Here is a 24,709-nt window from a genome sequence, read left to right as displayed (position 1 = left end):
TCCACTTTGTGATCATTTCATATATTTTCTACATGTTAGTTAAAGGAGCTTCCATTGTGGCAAGAGCATCTATCATGCTGGGAAATATCCCTTTGCTTAGATGTAGTGCAGGTGGGGAGCAAAAAGGAGATGCATTAGATATGGTTTGTTCTTCACAAGATAATATATGCATCTCAGGTTTAACTGAAATTAAATAGAATTGCACTGCAGCTCATTTTGATTATGATGCTTATCTTTGTGATATTATTTCTTACTGACGTTCTGCTGTAAGAGCGTTGTCATTATATGTTGTTCTTTGTCTTCTGGTTCGGCTAATTTGTAGTCATTTGTAAGTTAGTAACACACATTCTTCTTCTAGGTATTTACTGGAATTTTTGCAGCAGAAATGGTTCTCAAGATAATTGCCATGGATCCTTTTTATTATTTCCAAGTTGGCTGGAATATTTTCGATAGTTTTATAGTTACCCTTAGTTTGGTGGAGCTTTTTCTGGCAAACGTGGATGGATTATCTGTTCTGCGATCATTCAGATTGGTAAATCAATAAATGATATCTGCTAATGCATTATGTGTAGTGTTCCAAATTTTAATTGTATGTATGCAAATAGAATTGTACCATTTGTATGCTAATATATTACTGATGTTACGTTAATACTGTTTTTTTTACCATGTATTGAGAGAGGATGTAAATAAATATTTGTAGTCTTGTTTGATGCCATATCTGAAAGTTACCAAAGTGTAATTTTTCTTTTAAAATGTAGGATTTACAAATTTCATAAATTACTTAATCTTTAAAGGATCATTCTTTTCCCCTTCAGAAAAATGAATGCTTTATTATAATATTTCTAGAGCATTTTTGTAACTACTACAAATAATGTCTGTATTTTCATTTTTCAGCTACGAGTTTTTAAACTGGCAAAATCCTGGCCAACTCTAAATATGCTGATTAAGATTATTGGCAACTCAGTGGGAGCTTTGGGCAATTTGACCCTGGTGCTGGCCATCATTGTGTTCATTTTTGCTGTGGTTGGGATGCAGCTGTTTGGAAAAAGCTACAAGGAATGTGTCTGCAAGATCTCCAGTGACTGTGAACTTCCACGCTGGCACATGCATGATTTTTTCCACTCTTTCTTGATCGTATTCCGAGTGCTGTGTGGAGAATGGATAGAAACAATGTGGGACTGCATGGAGGTTGCTGGCCAGCCTATGTGCCTTACTGTCTTCATGATGGTCATGGTGATTGGAAACCTAGTGGTATGTAGCCAAAATACACAGCGAATTAATGTAGAGAAAGAATGATAATGAAACAAGTAATGAAGCAGTTTTGTAGCATTAAATGTGTTACTTAAATGTTTGGTTTTTTTTATGATTTTGAATGCTATGAATACCAATTCTGCATATTATATTTCTGATCCTAAGTAAAATCCTCAAAATGGAGGATGGATCTCTCAGTAAAATGCAGTGGATATGAGTGAGAATGACATGCATCATGTGTTCATGGTTTTGTGGACTAATCTGGTTACTTAGAGTAGCATAGGCACCACAAATATTCACCTTGGATGGGAGATTGCTATTGTCAGAAACAAACTTATCAGGGCCTTTCCTTCTTAATCAGTGGAGGCATCACTTGAATTTACATATAGCTAGTTGTTCTCTTTTTCTTTCTTTTTTTTTCCCCGCTGTTTTCTGTCAAAAAGACTGCTTTAAAATTCTTTGACTCTGAAGTTTAATCCATTTTGAACCCTGCTTTTATTCTGACTTTTCACACAGTGTGGGAAAGGAAATTTGAATAGGAAGGCGGTAATATTGCTTAAAATACAGGTTCAAATACTTCGCATTTTCTTTCCAATTCTTGAGTGCTATTTACAAACGTTTTAAAATCAGTACCTTTTTTCTCTCTGAAAGAGGAAAGCATCAGTCCAGTTTGTACATTCCCAGGTATAAATTTGTCTTTTAAAATATGATTTATATTTATTAACTCGCTGTTCCCAACAGCATAGTTTTACTGTCTTCAGAGCTGCCTAGATCTTGGTCTGAAGACCTTAAGAGCTGCTGTTCTACAAGTTAATTGGATGCTGCTCTATCCAATACCTTTTGAGTCTTGTTGAACCCTGGACTATTATAAAATAACTGAAATTTATTCTATTTTAAGGTGGGAAGATGATGAGAGCTGAAGTTTTGTATCTTGTATTACTGTTTCACTATTATAAAAAAGAAACTGCATTGCATGTTGGGCAGGTGTTCTGTTGCATTGTATTTTACTTACTATTGAATTTCCAGAATCATGCAGTGGAAGAGAACATGAAAACTAAGTTGTTTATATTTGCTGATAGAAGAAATATATGAATTAAGAAACCCAGGTGTATTTTCTTTGCTTTCAGGTATTGAATCTTTTTCTGGCCTTGCTGCTGAGTTCATTTAGTTCAGACAGCCTTTCTCCTACCGATGATGATAATGAAATGAATAATTTACAGATAGCTGTTGCAAGAATTCAGAAGGGAATAGCTTATGTGAAGGAAAAAGTAGGTGAATATATCCAAAAATCTTGCTGGAGGAAACAAGTGGCTGCAAATGAAAGAACAGCAACAGATCAGATTAATGATGAAAGACACCATTGCATTTCCAACTGTACCACTGCTGAAATAAAGATAGATACAACTTACCACAACAATGAGAATGGAACAGCTGGTGTTGTAGGAAGCAGTGACTATCCATTGTTCATAAACAACCCAAGCCTTACTGTTACAGTACCGATAGCTGTTGGAGAATCTGACTTTGAACATCTAAATACGGAAGAGTTTAGTAGTGACTCAGATTTGGAGGAAAGTAAGGAGGTAAGATTTAAATAACTTCCATTTTATATGAATGAGTTTTTGTGATCTTCTGTCATAAAACACTTGTACTTTCTTGTAGTAGTACTTCCTTGTTGCAAATAGATAATGATTATAATTTCAGATTACTGGACTGAGAATTAATTGTGAACTGAGAAACAAGGAGCTATAGGCAAAATTATATAAAGACATATGAAACCGCTTATAAAAGAGTTGTAAAATCAGCCTTTCTCCAAATTTTTCAGGCGGATAGACGAATTAATATGTACAGAATAAGCAGACAAAGGACACTGGTTTTGTATATGAGCATAGTGTTTCCATGAATTAAGGATGAAAGTAAACTGCTGTTAAAAAAACAATTAATAGACATCTCAAAATAATAATAATAAATATAGATAGATAGATAGATAGATAGATAGATAGATAGATAGATAGAAATGCTATTTGCATCTGATTTCTAACACCCACTGTATTCAGCTTTGTACGGGATAAGCTAACCAGGTACTAACTGAAGCTAATTATAGCAGTAACAGTTTTTCAGTTCTGAATTTACATTATGAGGAAAAGCCAGGAGAACAGTGTTAGTATTATAAAGTGAAAATGACATATAAAAAAAAAAAAAGAGGAAAAAAAATAACTACTAATGAAAATATTTAATTTTTGAGGGAATTTTGCAGCAGCCACTTCAAAGACATCTGCTTTAACTTAAACTGAAGTGGCTTTTAGGAGTGTTGCTGCTGATGCAGACATCCCTGCTCCAGTCTAGATTGCTATGTCTAGATTGTTTTGGTGTTTTGATTGTTTTTGTTGTTTTCTTTTTTCTTGGTTTCAGTGTTTTATGTTGGCAATGAATTTGACCTTATTCTTTCCAATTAATTTTGGAAATGAGTTTGTTGCAACAAAGTCTAATCAGATTTCATTTGAAAGGTGTAATAAGGTGACTCTTAAAGTGTTTCTTTTAATGTAGAATATAATGAGTAATTTTATTGCATTTGTCAGGAAAAAAGCTATTGAAATTGTGGACGTCTGATTTTTTATTATTATTTTTCCATCTGCTTTTTGGGGATTCTGTTTCTCTATGCATTATGTTGATCTCTCAACAGAGAAGACCTTAGGTTTAAAAGAGACCCCTTAAGAAACAAACAGATATTCATAACTTATTTTATAGTATTAATTTGGCATTGTAGGGAAGCTATAATATCTGTAGAACAGCTGCTACCTTTTTTACTTGCTGTTAATCAAGATGAAGGATGCTGGCCTTTGTATGTTTGAATATATCCTGGTTTTGTGGAAGGAATGTCTGATGAATTCAGGAATTCTTCTCCCATTCTGCTAAATGATAAATCTACATCTTGCTTGCAAATTATGCAGAAGTTGTGGGCACTTGGTTCTTAACTGTTCTGTATTTAAGAACTGATAAACAAGTCTATTGCAATCCATATTGCACTTTAAACTATTGATGATATTATTTACCCAGGAGTTTTCATGTTTGACCCAGTACAATTGAATTCTGTTTTGTTTCCTTTTGTCACATGGCTTCTTTCTGAACATGTATCCTAGATACACATGTAGGATGTATTGAAGATTAGGAATAACTGTTCTTTACGTTTCAGGTCAAAGTTAAGCTTATGAGCCTCAGATATTCTGCTTATTTTATATTTCTCTGTATGTCATTGGATATTCCTAAAGCTCTAAACTCAGTAATAAATGTTATGTTTTGAAAATGTGTAATATGTCTCAAAAGCACATATTTAAATGAATATCAGTCCATACTTCTACTGTTTCCAGAACCCAAACAGCCCAAGGGGTACCATGTTTTAACTTCATTGCGTACCATTCTTCTCACAGGAGTAAAATCAAGCTGGATCAGTCAAGAATGCAGCTCTGGTGCTTTTTAACCAGGCAGAGCAACGTGTCAGCACGTTTACACAGGTTATCTGAAAGAATCATACATACATATGATCACTTTTGAGATTGACTGGCCTGCATGCTACTCAGTTACAATATATTTTTCCCCATCCATTGCAATGTAGTGGAAACATGCACAGCCACTGAGTCCCATGACTCATATCACAGCATGGTTGGGGGGAACCCCAACATGTTCCTCTGTCCTTGTTACATCTTTGATATTTTCTGTACTACTTCTGTTGCATAACCTGCATGCTTTGTAGACTTTGGTTATTGTTAACTGAATTGTTCTCAAGACTATTCGGGGTCTAAAATGATTAGCAGCCTGTGGCTTTGAGAAAATGGAAAGGTAATCTTCATTTGTTCTGTTCATCTGTTCAACCATGTATTTAATGTCATGTAACTACAGGCATTTTGTGATTGTGTTCATTTGCCCAATGCCTAATGATTTTCTTTAATGTTATAATTACATATATGCTAAAATGTTTATAACTTTTAACATAAATTGTTTCATATTTGTTCAAAATGGTTTGGTTTTCATTTCTACTGCAGTTTTTTGTTGTTGGTTTTTTTTTGTGTGTGTGTGTGGGTTTTTTGTTGTTGTTGTTGTTGTTGTTTTTGTTTTTGTTTTTTTTTTTTTTTTTTTTTTTTAGGAGAAGCTAAAATAATAGAATGAAAGTTGTATTCCTGGGAACAATCAAACAAGTTTCTTATTTTTATTATTATTATCTTGCATATGCATACTCCTTTTGGATGTGTCTGCAATGATGTAGTGTAGTTATATTCTGCCTAACACTGGAAGTTAGTAGCTCATCACTGTACATCTTCATCATGAATAATTGTGGGTTTTTTGTGAATTTAGTTCAGTTGTACTTTAAACACAAAATTTTAGTCAAATTTTTCAAGTAAGATTTAGGTGTCTAAATCAATCCAGGCTCTTTAAAAAATAGAGAAAGGTGAGCAAGAAGAATACGATAATTATGAAAATAAAGCATCAGACTGCAATTAAGACAACTGCTTTTAAAAACAGGGTAGCAAATATGACCCTCACAAAACTCTAAACTCAGGAACTCGAAAAATATGAAGCAAACATTAGTTATATCAGTTGCATATTTCCTATTCTTGATTATCTCTTTAGAATAAGTGGGAATTTGCACTTAATGTTTTGGGATCATTTCCCATGTACTTCTTGTTGTTGTTGTTAATCTGATTTTCTTGTAGTATCCTGCACAATTTCTTGTGTATTCTTTTGTGCTGTGTTATGTATTAGAAGTATTTCAGATCTCACTGCTGTGCCTTCGTCTTGCAAGCTGGTTCAGAGAGATGGAATGGAAAATGTCTTCCCTACAATTTTTCTAACCATTTTAGAAAAGGCACTTAAATAAATCATACTGTAGAGTTCTACTGGTGCTGCATATGGAGCCATGATTCAGATTTGATAGATATTGTTTATGTGACCTTGCTCTGTTTTCAGGCTTCTTTTGCCATGAATTTGGACAGGTGTAGGACAGCATGTGAAATAGCAAATCAGGGATTTAGGATATTTTAATTGAAAGCTCTTGAATTTTTCTTTGTAGCTTATATCACCTTATTATTACTTTGTTAGCGATACTGTGATTCTTACTATTTTTTTTTTCCTCCTATGTATCTTAAGAGAAGGCATGCATATCGATTTAATTTTTCCGCAAGATATAGATGCAGTGAGGTACACTGGGATTCTCAAGAAAAAAAAGAAAGCCCACATGGAAAAAACTTTGTAGTCATGTTTGAGCCTTCCATAGAAATGCCTATTTTTTACTCTGTATAGATAAAAAAGACACCCTCAAAAGTGATTTTACTGGCTGTAATTATGCTAAATATACATATTCAGGGAGCAGTCAGGCTAGATGGAATAATTAGGTATTTCTTGCTGAAAATCGAACAGATTAAGCGGGGAAATATACAATTTGTAGAATGAAGGTGGTGTAACAAGTTTGCTGAGAGTTTGTTTCATTTCTACATAGTAATATTTATTGCATACTCTTCTTCAAAAAAAGTTTCTGAAACACATTCTCCAAAGAGAATATTTGTTATAAATTGTTACCAGCAATCGGCTTTAATAGGTAGAGAATTGTGAACTGTTTGCTCATTTTTTTGTCTTCCTTCTTTTAAGAAACACTAGTAATTTATTTTCTCACTTCTCTCTTATTGGCTTTTGTTTATTTTTTCATTTATATGTTACAGTTTTTTCCTTTTATTTGTCATTAACAGCTATGTTAAGATCATTTGCTCTTTGCTTTGGCATTTGAGAACTATATTGGATTTTTCCTTACTGTTTGAGTATTAAAAAGTGCACTGTTTATAAGTTGACACACAGTAGGTTGCACCATGTGAATGATCAGTGAATTATTATTTGGTCTTGTGGAGTTTTTTTTGTAAATTCATCATCTGCAATTTGTCATGCTTTCATTTGTTATATCTAAGATGATGCTCACTACAATTTTACACTTTACTAATTACCTCAAGTGATCAAAAGTGTCTTCAGCGGGATAATTTGATGTTAAATATTTACTGGATTTGTGCCGTTATACCTTCAGTTCTCTATAAGAAAGAAATCCTGAGCTCCAAATTTTGACAGTACACCACTACAGTAGGGAGTTTGTATTTAAAAGTTATTAGACTCAAAATCTGAATAAGTTTTTTGCTGCCAACAGTAATAACTTGATCTTAAATAAATAAATAAAATTCTAAAAAAATTTAAAAAATTGTAAAGTAGCAATGAGGGAAATATTAAATTAATGAGCAAAAATGGTTTAGCTTCTGATTTGCTAGCCTTATCACCTAACCAACTTTTGAGTACATGATTAATCCATTCAATCCAGTATCTAGTGTATAAGCAGTGATACTCTCTTAGTTTGGTGTACTCTGAACCTCAACTAAACGTTCTCAAAGATGAAGTACAAACTGTCCCTCCTAAAACTCCTCTCACTGGAGTAATTCATAAAATCTGTGGAATCTTTGCAAACTTTGTGCATAGCAAAGAAGCTAACTGTGTCAAATTTAGTCAAAACAAGAAATATTTCTGTACATATTTCTTTTTTTAACTGCCAGTTTTGGTGGTGGTGATATTGTATGATATGAGTGAAAAATGTTTGCATGCCACATAAAGAAGGCAGCTGGAGTGTGATTAAACCTGTTACTCTTCAAGACCAGGATTGTAACTTATATATTAGAAGAAGGTGTAAACCAGGCCAGCTTTCTTTTATATTAGAATAGTTCATAGAGCTTCCAGTTTCCGCCTAGATTCAAGAAGATATATATTTTTTAAAGTAAACCTGACTTCTTGTTCTAAACACATTGTGCCAGAGGAGATTTAGATCAGGCATAAAGAAAAATTTTTCCTCTCAGAGAGCAGTCAGGCACTGGAATGGCTGCCAAGGGAGGTGGTGGAGTCGCCGTCCCTGGCAACGTTTGAGACATCTGGATGAGGAGATACAAGAGATGGTTCAGTAGCATAGTGGGTAGCAATGGTGATGGGAGGACAGTTGGACTAGATGATCTTGTAGGTCCTTTCCAACCTTGTGATTTTATGTTTCTTGTCAGTTTCTTTTGTTTTTACAGTTGTTCTTCCATTCCTGCACTTAAAAATCTGTATTCTTTCACTTGAATTCATATGATCTGTTTAGAAGGATATATTAATTAACTTACAGCTTAGATTTCCCAGAGCACTACGTGATTTTTGTAATTTCTACTAGCAATATGGCACAAAACTTCCTTATTGTTAAAAAAAATATGAAGATGCAGTTGTTTTTGTGTTTTATAATTCAGTTCATAAATTCAGGTTTTCAACCCTGCTGCAGCATTTTGTATACTATTAGCTGTGTCATGGAGTGATGAAAGCAAAATATTCGTAAAATAATGAGTTATAATGCTGTTCTCAGATCCAGTAGGATTACTAACTGGGGAAAGATTTGCTGTGAATATTTGTATTTTAAAATTCATGCTTCTAAAAATGAAAAGAGATGTTTACCTTAAATATGAATAGTGAATTTTCTTTTATTTAAATAGTTTTGTCCTTCCTCATTTTAAAAATGAGGTGTAACTAGTTTAACTTGTCTGTTGTATTTTAAATACCTATTAATTGTAAGTCTAGCAAATTCAAGAAAATGATGTAAATGGTACAAAATTCAGGCTGTTTTACCAAGTGTGCTTACATCATTCCCTAAATACTTTACTTGTGTTTTAGTGACTCTGTGTCTGACATTATGTACTTTTGATAATGAGGTCATAAAATGTCAGAGAATGCTGTGACAAAAACTACTTAGACTTAGTTTGGTACTCATACCTAGATCAAGTGTACAGGACACCACATTCTTCATTTAACATCTCCAGACTATGGACTGAGTACAAGATACAAGGGTATTACATGATAAAAAATAAAATTGAATATATTCTTTTATTAGCGTTTGTTTTAGTACTACCGCAATCATTAAAAAAATATATATTCTTTCAAGGTGTTAACTGTACAAGTATGTGTACCAGAGTAACAAGTAGTTTCAGAATGCACAATGCAGTACATATGTGCATTGACAAAAAAAGAAAAGGCATAAATGCATATTAATGCCAGTTGAAATGTATTGGTCATACTTTTTCCTAGTCAAAATTTTTCAATACATGTGAAAAACCCATAAAAGTGTTCATGTAGTGATAAGTGTATGTTAAGAGAATGCACGCGGAATTCATTTTACATATGTGTTAGGGAAATGATCAAATTCCTGTTCAAATTTGAAACAGGACTTTGTATTAATCCTGGATTTTACTTCAGCTTTTTCCAATCTATATAACGATCAGTACATTAAAACAAAAAGAATGTAAACAAAATTTTATTGTCAAATTGTTACGTGCCAGAAGTAGTTAGCTTGTATTGTAAAGAACTTTGCAGTCAAGGTTGAGGAGACTGCTCTGATGAAAGCAGTTACCATTATATATTATCTAAAGCATACAGAATAATTCATATTTTAAATCAGTATAGCAACATATATAGTAAGAAAATAGTGGACCACAAAAAAAAAAAAAAAGTATTAAAAAAATAATCTACTTGTTCGTAGTTACTTCTTAGGAATTCTAACATTGTATTATAATTCCAGAATTTCTGAACTTCATTGAAATATTGCATAATACCTCTATCTGTTAGTAGAAAGGAGATGATTTATGCACATTTCAACAGCATTGACTGCTATATGTGGATGTTTGTGTGACAAGTGTTGTTCTTATTGTTACTGGTACAGTGTGTTGCACGCTTAATATTAATTTCTGTTCTAAAACTATAAATAATATTGAAGTATAACTGCTACTATGGACTTTTATTTTCAGAAGATAAATCTTTCGAGCTCATCTGAAGGAAGTACAGTTAATTTGGCTCTGTTTGGAGAAGATAAAGCTGAGACTGAACCAGAAAAAGCAGCAGAGCTACAGACATGTTTTACAGAAGGTATGAAAATGAAATTAGGAGCTAGCAATTGCATTTGAGTTGTTGGAAACAAGCATTTGCAGTTCAAGGAAGCTTTTTTGCCATTGCAGTTCCAGATTCTGATTTAAGTCTTAGAATGTGATTAATTTTGACTTTCGTAGGAGCTACAAAGGGGAGCTGCAGGAAAGAAGGGACAGACTCTTTAGCAGGGTTGATGGTGACAGAACAAGGGGAAATCATTTCAAACTTAAAGAGGGGAGGCTTAGGTTCAGTATAAGGAAAAAGTATTTTGCAGTGAGGGTGGTGAGGCATTGGAGCAGGTTGCACAGAGAGGTGGTACATTGTCCATCCTTGGGGACTTTCAAGGCAACGCTGGATCAGGCTCTGAGCAACTTGATCTGAATGTGGATGTCCATGTTCATTGCAATGCGGGTTGGACAAGATGTCTTTTAAAGGTCCCTTCCAACTCTAAGGATTCTATGATTCAAAAATCTTATAATGGCTTGTCATTGTATTGTTAGGCTGTATACAGAAGTTTAAATGCTGTAGATGCAATATAGAAAGCAGAAGAGGAATAATCTGGTGGAACCTTAGGAAAACTTGCTACAGGATAGTAGAACACAACTGGTTTGAAACATTCATTGTCTTCATGATTCTTCTCAGCAGTGGTACTCTGGTAAGTAGAACTTACACACGCAGAAAAAGTTTCTTTTCTGGAATGTTTTATCAAAGATGGTTAGAACATACTTGTGTTCACTAAGGAAAAAAATTGAGAGCCTTGGAACTCAGATCCCAGAATATTTTCCAAGTGCATGTAAAATCATAAAAATTCAGTTGTCAAATAACCTTCTACAGGTCAGTTATGATGAATACAAGATGATACATATATGAAGGAGATCTTATCAAGAGGATTACACTTAAAATCTTGTTGAAGAAATTATAACAATAACTGGGACAGTTATTAAGATGTAAATTAAAATTGTCTTCAAAAGCGGTATGGAAACAGATTTGTTCACGTTCTCTTAATTTTCACTTCTGTTGGTTGTATTTATTATCATCAGGAGACTGCCTTGTCTGAGCCCGAGTGGGCTTATCAGAGTGACAGGTTGTAATTCAGTGTTGACTATCACCACATTTTTTAAAAACTTGTTTGCCAACTTTAGTCATTGTACTGTAATCCCATTATCAGGAGATATCTAAACAATCTAAAACTTACAATATACACGTAGTCTCTGCTTATGCTGGATCTTCAAGGTAAAAGACAAAAAGCTAAAAAGCAATTTTATTTTGTCTTTTTTTCATCAGTTCCTATGGCTTCTTAGTTTCCAAAGACCTATTAATATCTGACTTACGTGCAACCCATTTTTTACAGGCTTTTGAAGATATATATATTGAACAGCGCAAGACTATCAAGGTCATACTGGACTACGCTGATAAAATCTTCACTTACATCTTTATTCTGGAAATGGTGCTAAAATGGGTGGCTTATGGTTTTCAAACTTACTTTACTAATGCCTGGTGCTGGCTGGACTTCCTGATTGTCGATGTAGGTACTATAGTCTCTAAGTAACTTATTTCTGGTGTATAGGCTGGTCATCTTATGCAACTCCAATCTGATATGTAAATATGCTGTGAAAAATAAGAGAATGATATACTGAATATGTTTCCACTGTAATTATGTAAGAAGTAATTAAATACTACTTCATTTATATGTTATTGCTAACTCCATCTCTTTAGTTTTTGTCTTATTGTTTTGGGTCCCAGTTAGTGATTGAGGTGTATTATCTGAAAGGATATCAATATTCTGTATTCAGTAGCAGAGCAAAGAGGAAGCAAGCACGGAAGGGAGATGGAGGGAGCACATAGGGTTTGAGTAGGACGGCTGATCCTGGGCTTAATAACTAACTGGTGAAGCACTGTGAAGATCAGAATGTCATGAAGACAGCAAAATAAGAATGGGAGGGCAAGGAGGCAATTGTTAAAGAGAAGGTTTGAGGAAAACAAAGAGTAGTGATAGCCAAATGCATCACTTCAAAATGATGCGAATCAGCAGTCCTTATTTTGACTAGTACAGTACTTAACTACTGTTTACTAGATTGCAAGGTGAATTTCTAGAGATTAACTTTTTTTTTTTTTTAAATTGCTCTGAAGTTTACAGACGAATTTATATTCCCTTCCCCTCCTGATATCCTGATCAAATTTGTCTTCCTTCTAGACATTACATTTTTATTTTGAGGATATTTTAAAAAAACAATAATAAAAATGTTTTTTTCTTCTAGGTTTCCTTAGTTAGCTTAGTAGCTAATGCTCTTGGTTTCTCAGAACTTGGTGCAATTAAATCTCTCCGAACATTAAGGGCTTTAAGACCTCTAAGAGCTTTGTCACGCTTCGAAGGAATGAGGGTAAGAAAAAAGGAGACCATGAAATAATGTGCAAAACAATTTGATAAAAATGTGCCTAATAAACCATTAAATCACTGAGAAACACTGAACTGTGTGTGCAGTTGCAAGGCAATCAGTAGTGTATGATGCTATTATGTTTTTCCTTGTTTATATGCATTATTTTAATATATTCTGATGTTTTACTCTACATCTTTTATTTAAAAAACAAAAAAACCCCAACTTTTTAGTGCTATTTAGGCAAAAATATGAGTATATAGTTTCTAAAAAGTTTTTTTCTATGTTTGTTCACTAGGTGGTTGTGAATGCTCTTACTGGAGCAATCCCATCCATAATGAACGTGCTTCTGGTTTGTCTTACATTCTGGCTAATTTTCAGCATCATGGGAGTAAATCTGTTTGCTGGCAAGTTCTTCTACTGCGTTAACACCACAACTGGACTTCAATTCAAACCAGATGAAGTTAATAACAAAACTATGTGTGAAAAACTTAGTAGCACTGCATCAGATGTTCGATGGCAAAATGTGAAAGTAAACTTTGATAATGTTGGAGCTGGTTATCTTTCTCTGCTTCAAGTTGTAAGTGTATAAATTTTGATAAATTTTTCCAGCTTAAAGTTGTGTAGCAGTAGCATTTTTAGTAGCATAATTTTTAGTATTATTTTACAATATATGCATAAAATATTTGTGTTCTATGAAGCTACTTAGTATGGTAACAATCTCATAGATTCTACAGTTGTTTTGGAAGAAGACAAATATAGAATACCTTCCAAATAAATATGAGTTTCCTTTTGCATCCAGACACTCTTTTCCAGTTCTACAGAAATAAAATATGCAAAAATGTAGACTTTCCTTCCCCCCCACCCCACTCCAAAAAAATAAAAAAAAACAAAAAAAAAAAAACAAAAACAAACAAACAAAAAAAAAAAACCAAAAACAACACAACCCAAAACAGACAAACAAAACTGGGATTTTCTTTATTTGCTTGATCCATTAAGGTGTTAAGGGATGCTGATGCAGATTTTTAGCATCATACTTAGGTACACTGTAGGGTTTATTCAAATAGTAATAGTGGGTATCTCCATATCAATTACACATTTCACTATTTATATGGAAATAAAGAAATGAAAGAAAAACATTTTAAATTCATTTTTTTTCAGTTCTTTCCCTTTCTGTTATTTGTGATAGCTTCATTCTGGTTGTTAACTGTTGCTGTTAAAGTTGGTGGGTTTTTTTGGTGTTTCATTTCTTTTTGGGTAGGTAATTTGTAGCTTTTTTCTATACTCCAAAGGAGCAGTTGCAGAATTTAGAAATGCTGGGTCTGTAAGCAGGAGCATTTTTTTTTTTATTATTTTTAAGCAACAATTGGTGCCAGTAGGACAGAAACTTGCATTCTTTATCAGGTTCACTTGACAAACTGCTTCTGGGAAAACGTTTGTGTTCATAAGCACTTGGCCATTATTGTGTCTTCTAAGCTCTCCAGCTGGTAGTGGGTTACACTGTTATACTAGTAACCTGGGAGCTGATTACTCAAGGGAGAAGCTGTAGTTACTTCTAAATGGCACTAAGCAATCAGGAAGATTTCTTGGGGCTACTTACATTTTGGGACTTTCTTTTAGAATTACTTACGTCTTGTGTCCAAAACTGCCAACCAGTGTTAGCATTATCCAGTTTTTGTTGTCAGAAATTTCTAGGAGCTGAGAACTTTGTTGTAACCTGCAGTCTTTCTTGTATGCTCAGATACTTATTTCAACTTGCTCCACACAGAATTTATGTGAATTTTCATGAACATTATAATCTGTTCAATGCTTGTGTTTCAAGAAGAAATATTCCACAGTAAATTATTTTTTTTAATAATTAATTCAATTCCTACCACCATCCTTTAATATTTACTGCTATTTTTTTCATACAAATACACTGCAAAAAGGTTTTGTAATTTTCAAAGTATTAGATGTTTCTTCTTATTTGAAGCTTTGATGGAAACTAATAAACTTTGTTTTTAGGCAACATTTAAAGGATGGACGGATATCATGTACGCTGCTGTTGACTCTAGGAATGTAAGTGGAATATAAAATTTATAAATTTATAGATTTAGATATAGATAAGCAAATCGTGATTATTTCTTGAATGGTAATTGAAATAAAGTAACATTAAAATATAGAAAATCTTGCAAGTTTTCTATATTGCTCTAAAGTTAGACCTATTACGTCTATTACTAGTTGTTATTGTTTATCAACTTCTACAGAAGTTAAATGCATATACTTTTAATAGGCTAAATATACATAGAAGTACTAGTACATATATAAAGTGAGTAATGGTAACTAATGAAATTTAGTTTTGTGTGGCTGTTTATAACTGAGGTTGTATAGAGTGAATTTTTCCTGTCTCCAAAATAAAAAAAGCTGCCTGCAGTAGCTAATCCAAAGGCACACTCCCATGATCTGAAAAAATAAAATGGCAGAACTTTGCCTATTTTAATGCAGGTGTTTGTTTGCATCTTTTGTCTATCTCCTTTTTGTATAGAATCTACTGTAAGTGAATTACTTTTGAGATTTGCATACTTCTTTCAAATTTAGTAATCTATACACGTCCTTAGAGAGGAATTGCAAGTATTTGTATGCAATAAAGGACATTAAATAAACTTGCATGATCAAAGGTTGAACAGGTTTAGGGTGTTCTCCAAAAATAACTGTTCCATTCCCCCTGTTCTCCTTCTTTGATGCTGTCTGGCTAAACACTGCTTCTGTTTCTTTTCAGTCTTCTGTAGTTTGTTTATTTATTTATTTATTTTACTGTTGCCAATGTATTTCTGTTTTTCTTTTATATAGGTAGGAGATCAGCCCATGTACGAGGAAAACCTGTACATGTATCTTTACTTTGTTGCCTTTATTATCTTTGGATCCTTTTTCACCCTAAACTTGTTCATTGGTGTCATCATAGATAACTTCAACCAACAAAAAAAGAAGATAAGTATCAATGTGTTTCATTTCCTACGTACTTCATTGTCTTTAAGTGTTATGCAGATCAATACAAAGAACCTGGCAGATTTTTTTTTTTTTCCTTCAGCTGAAATAGATTCTGTTATTCAAAAGAGTACGGGTTTGTGTCAAAGTTCCACAAGAATTAAAATAGGTTAAAATGCATTCTTAGTGCACTTAAATGCAAGTTTCTTATTTTACCTTCAAAACTCTGAATGTTGTCTATGGTAGGAATATTTTTCTGTATATGAATGGAGCAGAATTGTGCTGGGGTCTTGTTTACAAAAGAAAAAAAAAAAAAAGTGCCACTAAATAATAGCAAAGTAGAACATAACTTCTTAGAATCAGGGAGTCGTTTTATAAACTCATTTGTGATTTTGGGTGATTTGTCAAATTTCATTCACTGTACTAAAATAAAGATATGAATAGACATATTACATTGGAAAATTCCAGTGTTTCCATATAAACCCTAGGCAGAAATCTTTTCGTCTCTTAATCTCTTAAGGCCCTCTGTTAGACTAAGTCTAATCCTGATGATGAATTTGCGAGATAGTCATGGCTGAAGAAATGCAGTGGAATGTTTTCAGTCATGATATACAAAAAAGAGTAAAGGTTTTATGAAATCTAAAAAATGAAAAAATGTAGTATCCTTTGAGTTTTGAGATGGGTTAGCTTTTCATAGTTCTTTTCTCTTCCCATAAATAGCTGTATAAATCTATTCTCATTCAGTTGTATGCGTCCCAGATAGGGACTTTGGTGTTCCTTTTTTATTTTTCCTTATAGTTGCACAGGAACTATTTTATTCCAATTTCTATTTTGATTCAGTTTTTCTTTTCATTTCCTTCTTTAGTCTTTTTAGTCCCTCATTAGGAAAGAGGGATTGGCCTATACCATAGAGGTCACCCAGCCTAACTTATGAAATCCAGCCTGTGGAGTCAGACTATTATTATTCATCTACCAGTACAAGTTTTTGTGTTGTTCTTTTGTTCTGTGGGTTTTGTTTTGTTTTTTTTCCTACAAAGATAATCTAGGGAAAGTGCCTACCACTTGAGATTGGAGTTTATAGCTTTGTATATTGCTTCATTAGGTCCTTTGAGTCTCTTGTGTGCTCGTCCAAATAATAGAAATAGTTTGTAGTTATAAAACTGATGTCATCTTCATCCTTTAGTAAGTTTCTTCCCCCACACAGACACCTTTAAGAACATCAGAGGATTCCAGGACTTAAGAGGAAGCTGGGTCTTTTTCTTCTGATTCTGGGAGAGGAAGAATTAGGAAGTTACGCTGTTGACATTTCTATCAGTCTCAATGTGAAAGGTGACCGCACCCAGTAATGAGATGGTTGTAATAATTCTATTAACCTAGCTTAGCAGATGCTGGCTACTGCAGTCATTATGACTCAGAAAGGCAGAGAAGTGTTAGTAAGGTCTCTGGTATCTGTGTACCTCCTTTGTACTTTAGTAGCTATTGTGACTGTCACCAAAGCAGTTGAGTAGGCTGGGGAGTGTTCTGTCTGCATGATACTCTTCAATTAATAGAGCAAATTAGCAACCATTACTGACTTGTCTTTTGTATTTATACAGGCACCTTTGATCATAGAAGTGCAGTGTGTGGCTAACCAGCAATATTCTTGTCTTTGCTTTGCCTTCACATCACAATGAGCTATTAGTTTTGGGCAATATTGTTGAGATATGGGAAAGACCTTATGTTGCGGTATACATTCTCTGCGTTGTTAAACCAAAATAAAACGCGTGGAATGACACTTGTCAAAAATACAATTTTGTTAAATATTCCCATGTGTATTACGTATAACAATCTAGATACTATTTTACTCATATTGCTTTCCTTAAATTCAGACAAGAAAACAGAGTATACCAGTGCTTATTGATGCTCTCTGCACAATGTAGGGGGATAATCAAACCCCAGATACTCACTGTGGAAGTAGTTCTAGTGTGGCAGCAAGTATCTGAACTGAGATACCTGTACACCCATGGTAAAACATAGATCCTGAAAAATAACTAATGTCAGTAATCTGTTTTTCCTCACACATTTTGTCTGATGACCTATCAGCTCTGAATGACTGTTTCTACTTTTGAAACTTATTTTGTTTCAGTTTCATTGTTTTACAGTGTGGAGTTTAATGTTAGCTATAGAATATGTATTTGTACAAGCTTTTTAATTCATATTTAACAGAATTATTTTTCTGTCTAAATTTTTTTAAATAACAGAGTCCTCTTTTAATTTCATTCCCTTAATTTGTTTTGATTTTCCATCAAGGTTTGTGAGATACTTCAGTAATCTTTGATATGATTAACATATTTTGGTTTTCGTAGCAATGTATTAAAAGAATGAATGCATGGTCCATAAAAAATTATGTTCTGCAATACTGTGCATTAATGGAACGTAAGGCTTGTCTATAATTTAGTTTTTATTCTTATTTTACCTTGGAGGTCAGGACATTTTTATGACAGAAGAACAAAAGAAATACTACAATGCAATGAAGAAGCTAGGTTCCAAGAAACCACAAAAACCTATACCCAGGCCAGCGGTAAGAATATGTATTATTCTTGTGTCATGTACATTGAGTAACAGCAGTATGTTAACCATCGAAAGTCTCCCTTAACTCTAAAACTCTAATTGAAATGCTCCGTTCTAAAATGATATTTGTTCATATTTTCATCCTTTAAGAAAATACTCTCATAATTGTTATGCAGGGAAAATACAGAGGATCTTAAGAAGTAGAAGTTTTGTAGTAGGGTTTTGAGGGGGAAACATGAATCTTGAATAGTGACTGATGAGTGCTTTTAGTTTTTTCAGCCTTTTGCTTCATTGTGTATTTTGAGTAAGAAAGAAAAATGCAGTAAAAAAAAAAAAAAAAAAAAAAGGTTTATGACATACAAGTTTCTGTCATGTTTTCTTTTTTCTCCCCTCAGAATAAATTGCAAGGTTTGGTGTTTGATATTGTAACAAAGCAAGCATTTGACATCGGCATAATGGTCCTCATCTGTCTTAACATGGTCACTATGATGATAGAAACAGATGACCAGAGTGAACTTATGCAAAATATTTTATACTGGATTAACTTTGTCTTTGTTGTCCTTTTCACTGGAGAATGTGTCTTAAAACTGTTCTCGCTCCGTTATTATTACTTCACCATTGGCTGGAACATCTTTGATTTTGTGGTTGTTATTCTTTCAATAGTAGGTAAGTAATTCTTACATTTCAAATGAATTATATTAATATATATATATTAAATGCTTTGAAAAGTTTTGTAGATTAAAAGAATATTTAATTATTTAATTATTCTGATTTTTTTATGAAATGAGAAGCATGCTTCAGAATAGTACCTTCTCAATAATTCTGTATCAATCATAATATTTGTTTTTTCCCAGTACTCCTAGAAAAAAAAGCTCAAATTACAAATAGCAGATAAAATTATTGATTCTTCCTCTAATCACAATTTCGAGAAATTGCATAGATAGATTTGTTCTTTGTTCATAATCTGTGTTGTAGTTACGTTATGTTTATGTTATTGTTTATGTTTAAGCTATGTTATTCTTATATTACTCCTCTAATTTTGTTTTTATATTTCGCAGGTATGTTTTTAGCTAAGGTGATTGAAAAGTATTTTGTGTCCCCTACTTTGTTCCGAGTCATCCGACTTGCCAGAATAGGTCGCATCCTGCGTCTCATTAAAGGCGCAAAGGGAATCCGCACTCTGCTTTTTGCTCTGATGATGTCTCTTCCTGCTTTGTTCAACATTGGCCTGCTGCTCTTCTTAGTCATGTTTATCTATGCGATATTTGGCATGTCCAACTTTGCCTACGTTAAGAGGGAAGCTGGGATTAATGACATGTTCAACTTTGAAACATTTGGCAACAGCATGATCTGCCTGTTTCAAATTACCACATCTGCTGGCTGGGATGGTTTGTTAGCCCCAATTCTTAACAGCGGAGAGCCGGACTGTGACCCTAACAAAGCTCACCCCGGGAGCTCTGTTAAAGGTGACTGTGGCAACCCTTCGGTTGGGATTTTCTTCTTTGTCAGCTATATCATCATATCCTTTCTGGTGGTGGTGAACATGTACATTGCTGTCATCCTGGAGAATTTTGGTGTTGCTACTGAAGAAAGTGCTGAACCTTTGGGTGAGGATGACTTTGAGATGTTTTATGAGGTTTGGGAAAAATATGATCCAGATGCAACACAATTCATAGAATATAGCAAACTATCTGATTTTGCAGCTTCTCTGGATCCTCCTCTCAATATACCAAAACCAAACAAGATCCAGCTGATTGCAATGGATCTGCCCATGGTAAGCGGTGACAGAATTCACTGCCTTGACATCTTGTTTGCTTTTACAAAGCGTGTTCTGGGGGAGAGTGATGAGATGGATGCCCTCAGAGTACAGATGGAAGATCGTTTTATGGCAGCCAATCCTTCCAAAGTCTCCTATGAACCAATCACAACCACATTAAGACGAAAACAGGAGGAAGTGTCTGCTACCATTATTCAGCGGGCATATAGGTGTCATCGCTTAAGACGATCAATAAAGAAACTTTCATGTATGTATCGCAAAGATGGGATTGATATACTTAGCAAAAATTATATGCTTTTTGGTAAGCTAAGTGAAAACTCATCTTCAGAAAAAACAGATATGACTGCATCCACCACATATCCACCTTCCTATGACAGTGTAACAAAACAAGAAAAGGAAAAATATGAAGATGATAAATCAGAAAAAGAAGACAAAGGGAAAGACAGAAAAGGAAATAAAAAGTAGAAGACCTAAAGAAGTGAGCACCGGTGGCTGTTTAAAGCCTCAGAAGATTAAATTTTTATCAATAGCACTTCTGTTGAAAGATTATGCCAAAGTGACAAGTTTTTACCTATTTACCCAGTGCTACTGTCAGTGCCTGTACCAAGATAATGACTTGTCATTAGCAAACCCTGTATGTATCAGGGAAATAAGTTTTCTGGAAGAATAGCTTTTATTACCAGCTGGCACTAATAGAGAGGAGACATAACATTCTTATTTGGACTATGTGGACTCTTAATGGAGTGCAAAATTACCAGTTCTAGTAAGTTTGTATTTTGTGGAATACGTGTATCCACTGTGTGCATTTCATCTACTATGTATGTGTATCTTTTCCTTTGGTGGCTGCATTTGCTGTAATTCACATTTATTATTTGTAACTGTACTCTGTTGAGGAAGAAGATAAATGCTCATTCAGAGGAACACAATGTTATGAGTAGGTAATTACGGTATCGTAATGTGAGCATAGTCCTCTTCAAGCCACCACTTCTAAAAGCAGAAAGATGAGATTCCTGACTCTTGGACCTTAGAATCTACGTCAAATCAAGAGCAGATGATAAAGAACGTAGTTTAGAAAAATACTTTATCAGAAAACAAAACAAGAGAAGAATCACTTTCATAGAAAGGAGGTTAGTAGTTTGTTCTCTTGATTTTACTATATTTGTTTAATACTTTTTATCTTCATTTTTCTTATAGTCTTATTCAGTGAATGATTTAAATGTGTCATGCTACAGAAAACTTCTTTTGATAAACATGGAACTAGTAAAAAACAGTCCGTTTCCTTTCAGGGTCCAAGATTATTATTAGTTCCTGAGTGCTTAGAATGGGATTTTATCATAGAATAGCTATAATCACCAAATTTTGCCTGCAGGGGATCACTGGGGGGAAAATAAATAAATAAAATTTGGTAGTTTACTTAGTTAAGAAAAGAATGTAGACCTTGTAGTAACTTCCATACTTCGTTCTGAAGTCAGTCTCTACAGGTTTCAATTCGCATAAATAAATCCTATTTAATACAGTAATCAAAGTCACATGTATAAATTGACAGCAAAATACCTATTGGGACGAACATTGCCTTAGTTTATACCTTAGGTTGAAAGTAGAATACTTTGAGAAATTGATCACGTTGGAGAAGCTAATTTTCCCCACAGGACTTCAATCAAGTTTCCACTTAATGAAATGCAGTCTTCCATAGAAGGCTGAGATGACCAAATGATCAGCTTTATTCTGCACTGTGGTTTAGATGACTTTTTTCACATCAAGGCTTATAGAACCTGCATAGGTAAAATTGTTCTGTTACTTAGTCAGTTGTTTTACACAATGGTACCTGTTTGAACAAAGAGACAATGACCTAAGTGCTATATTTACTACATTAAATATGTACCCACATAAGTGTAGCTTTTAATATTTCAGTAGAACATATGATATATTCTGTAATAAACCAAATAATTGGGAAGCTTTAACTGATGCATGCTTGCTGCTATTATTCTACAGCTGTTAAAGTCTGAGATGGAAAGACATGTGAGTGTTAGAAAGGAAAAAAACTATTCAGCAAGACCATCATTCCTCAGAACAGTAAGCAATAGTTTGCTGCTATTATAGATTCTATTTTGAGTTTATTAATAATATGCTGTGAGTAAACAGACAGTACAAGATTAATGTTCTGCTTAACTTGCTTAAAATGCGAGTCTATAAAATATATATCTATTGATCTATTCATGTTATTTTGCAAAAAAATTTATTTTATAATATTTTACACGTATTAAAAGATACTACAAATATCTTCATGTTGGTCAATTTTATTATTTTCTATTTGTAATAGGTTTTTTGTTGTTGAGGAACATAAGATACAATATGAATTGGCAATTGCAATTCTCTGCTAAATATATGAAAATAGACTTTAATAAGTAGTAGTTATAAAGGAAATGAACAGCATAGAACTTTTTCTGATCAGTAGGTAGTTTTGTTTGTGACACAAGATGGAAGAAAGTTTTCTATTAAAGTCATAATCTTGTCTATCAATTTTCAGGTTAATTTTTGTCATAGAAACCTTGTTTATCTGCCATGTTATCCTCACTGCCTGCTTGTCCTGTGGATTCGTCCTGCAGTAGTAGTGCTTTAAATATCATTTGCTATTCAAAATCTTTCTTCATAAGAATGAATAGTATAATGAGCACTTGTGTAATGGGCAGTGGAATACCTTCCAATTCTTTCAAAAGAAACTGTAGATGGGCTTTTGGCTTTTACAGAAACTGGTTTCTGTACTGGTAAATTGCATGCAGGATGTTGTTTTACCAAAAATAACTACATTGCTAACAACCCAGAAGAATAAAGATAACCTTTTTATGTATTTGTTTTAGTCTATGTGGTTTTTATTGGAGGAGACTAATACAGTTCAACAATTGTTAAAGTTAAGGGTAAACCACTTTAGTGATGGAGTATGTTCTGAACATCTATATTACATGTTACTTGATGACTAGTATCAGTATAAATTTGTCACCCTGTAGGTAAACTGAAATGTCTATATTGTCCCGAACAGAAAGGTTTTTATTTTTGTTATTATTTTTTTAATTCAGGAAGGAATTCCGTTGCAACTATGTGAGTTTTGTCAGATTTTTATGAGTTCTCTAGGAAGAGATCCAGTGGTGTCCTCTGGCAGCCAAGTCCAGATTTTGGATGTCTCAAAGGTAATGCTCAGTAGTGGATCTGTAAGAATGCTGTTCACCCTGAGGTTGGAGCTCTGACCCCAGAAGGTAATAAGAGTCCCTTTAATCCCAGTCTGCCACAAGAAACCCAGTACTTCCCAAGAGGATGGAAAAGGACCTGTTAGAGGTGCTACAGCACAGGTGGCTTCAGGCACCCAGTGCCATTACAGAGCCTGATTTGCACAGTCTCTGGGAGGAGGTTACAAACAGGTAGCAGGATTTGAGGCAAACGGACATTTGTATGGGATAATTAACCCAGTTTTCTTTTTCATGTGTTGCGAAGAAGACCTGCTTTATCCTTAGGTTAGAAGACCTAAGGAAAAAACAAAACAAAACAAAAAAACAAACCTCAAGTATGCTGTTTTCAAGATCAATCTGGATGTTTTTTGAAATTATATCTAATTTTTTTTCTTTCTTTTTTTTTTTTTTTTTTTTAGATCTGGTCTAGATTGCTTTAATACAGAACAGTTGTTGGTCGAACATTCTAATTACTAACAATACTTAAAGCAGTAACATAAATGCTCTGTAAGAATTCTTGGTTATACTGTTGAATTGCTGTTTAAAGAACAGGAATGTTTTAAGTCAGTGCTGGGCAGGTTGGTAGTTAAAAATCAAAAAATAAAATAGCTACACAAATTTTACTACTAATTCAGTAGTGTGCAGAAGTGTTTATGAGGTCATTTACAAAACCATTTTACATTAGGAAAATACAATTAATGTTAATTTTTACTAAAACTAGTGTCAAACTGAAGTTATTCTTTTCTGCAATCAAATTCTAAACTTGTTCTTTGCAAAGAGTAATGTATTTTCAGATTTCATATATAAATAATATATATGTAATACTTACTTGAATAAATTTGTGTTCTTTTACGTTTCTTTGAGCAAAATATGGATGTAAATATGTTAATGTACTATATACATATTCCAGTATATCTGTAAGGGGTTTGCCAGTATGGAAGACACAGTTGACATGCAGACTTTCTCCCTAACCTACAGGTATAAAACACATTAGTGTTTTGTTTTGATACACAACAGATGTTTCAAGATGTGCTGGTTGTATGTCAGTATGTAAAACAAAACTCCCAGAGCAGGAGAGTACTGCACTTTGTTGCTGTATGTGCTCATTCACAGAGAATGAAAGACAAATTAGATCCACACCCTTAACATTTCCTGAGAAAATAAGCTTCTTTCCTCTTTCTTACCCACCCAGAGCTTTTATTTCTTTATGCTATGTATATTTTTTTCAAGCTATTGTTCTGGAATGAAGGTGCCATCAAAAACAGCAATTACATGTGTGTATATATATATATGTATATATATATATGCACATATAAAACATATACGTATACACTATATATATTATATATATATACTATATAATATAGTGTATATATACTATATATTACTATATATATATGTATATATATAAAAAATATATATAATTGTTATTTATGTTTAAACCTTACTGCATCCAGCAGAGGGCACAAACACCTGCCAGATCATCTCGGTACTGATGGCCTCTTTTGCCACAGAAAAAGTTGTTTCAGTCACTAAGGCAGGGAATAGCTGTTAGCTTTTCAAACAATTTATAGATTTTTAATTTCCTTTTTTTCAAATTAACATGATAATTCATC

General features: G+C 33.5%; 1 protein-coding gene across 1 annotated transcript in view; it reads left to right on the top strand.

Annotated features, from left to right (window-relative positions):
• The window catches only part of LOC140254695 (sodium channel protein type 2 subunit alpha-like), a 54,872-nt gene extending 32,275 nt beyond the window's left edge, over nt 1-22,597 (top strand). The window contains exons 16-28 of the mRNA XM_072341560.1: nt 359-532; nt 895-1,251; nt 2,379-2,831; nt 10,089-10,206; nt 10,707-10,861; nt 11,558-11,731; nt 12,465-12,587; nt 12,880-13,161; nt 14,586-14,639; nt 15,411-15,548; nt 18,001-18,105; nt 18,491-18,761; nt 19,154-22,597. Of these exons, the coding sequence (XP_072197661.1) occupies nt 359-532; nt 895-1,251; nt 2,379-2,831; nt 10,089-10,206; nt 10,707-10,861; nt 11,558-11,731; nt 12,465-12,587; nt 12,880-13,161; nt 14,586-14,639; nt 15,411-15,548; nt 18,001-18,105; nt 18,491-18,761; nt 19,154-20,337 (3,588 nt within the window). The 3' untranslated portion in view covers nt 20,338-22,597. The remainder of the gene's footprint in view (nt 1-358; nt 533-894; nt 1,252-2,378; nt 2,832-10,088; nt 10,207-10,706; nt 10,862-11,557; nt 11,732-12,464; nt 12,588-12,879; nt 13,162-14,585; nt 14,640-15,410; nt 15,549-18,000; nt 18,106-18,490; nt 18,762-19,153) is intronic.
• Nucleotides 22,598-24,709: the final 2,112 nt, after the last annotated feature.

The sequence above is a fragment of the Excalfactoria chinensis genome, chromosome 7, assembly GCF_039878825.1.
Source record: "Excalfactoria chinensis isolate bCotChi1 chromosome 7, bCotChi1.hap2, whole genome shotgun sequence".
NCBI lineage: Eukaryota > Metazoa > Chordata > Aves > Galliformes > Phasianidae > Excalfactoria > Excalfactoria chinensis.
Note: the sequence above shows the minus strand (reverse complement) of the source record. Positions and strands in the feature narration are given on the sequence as shown.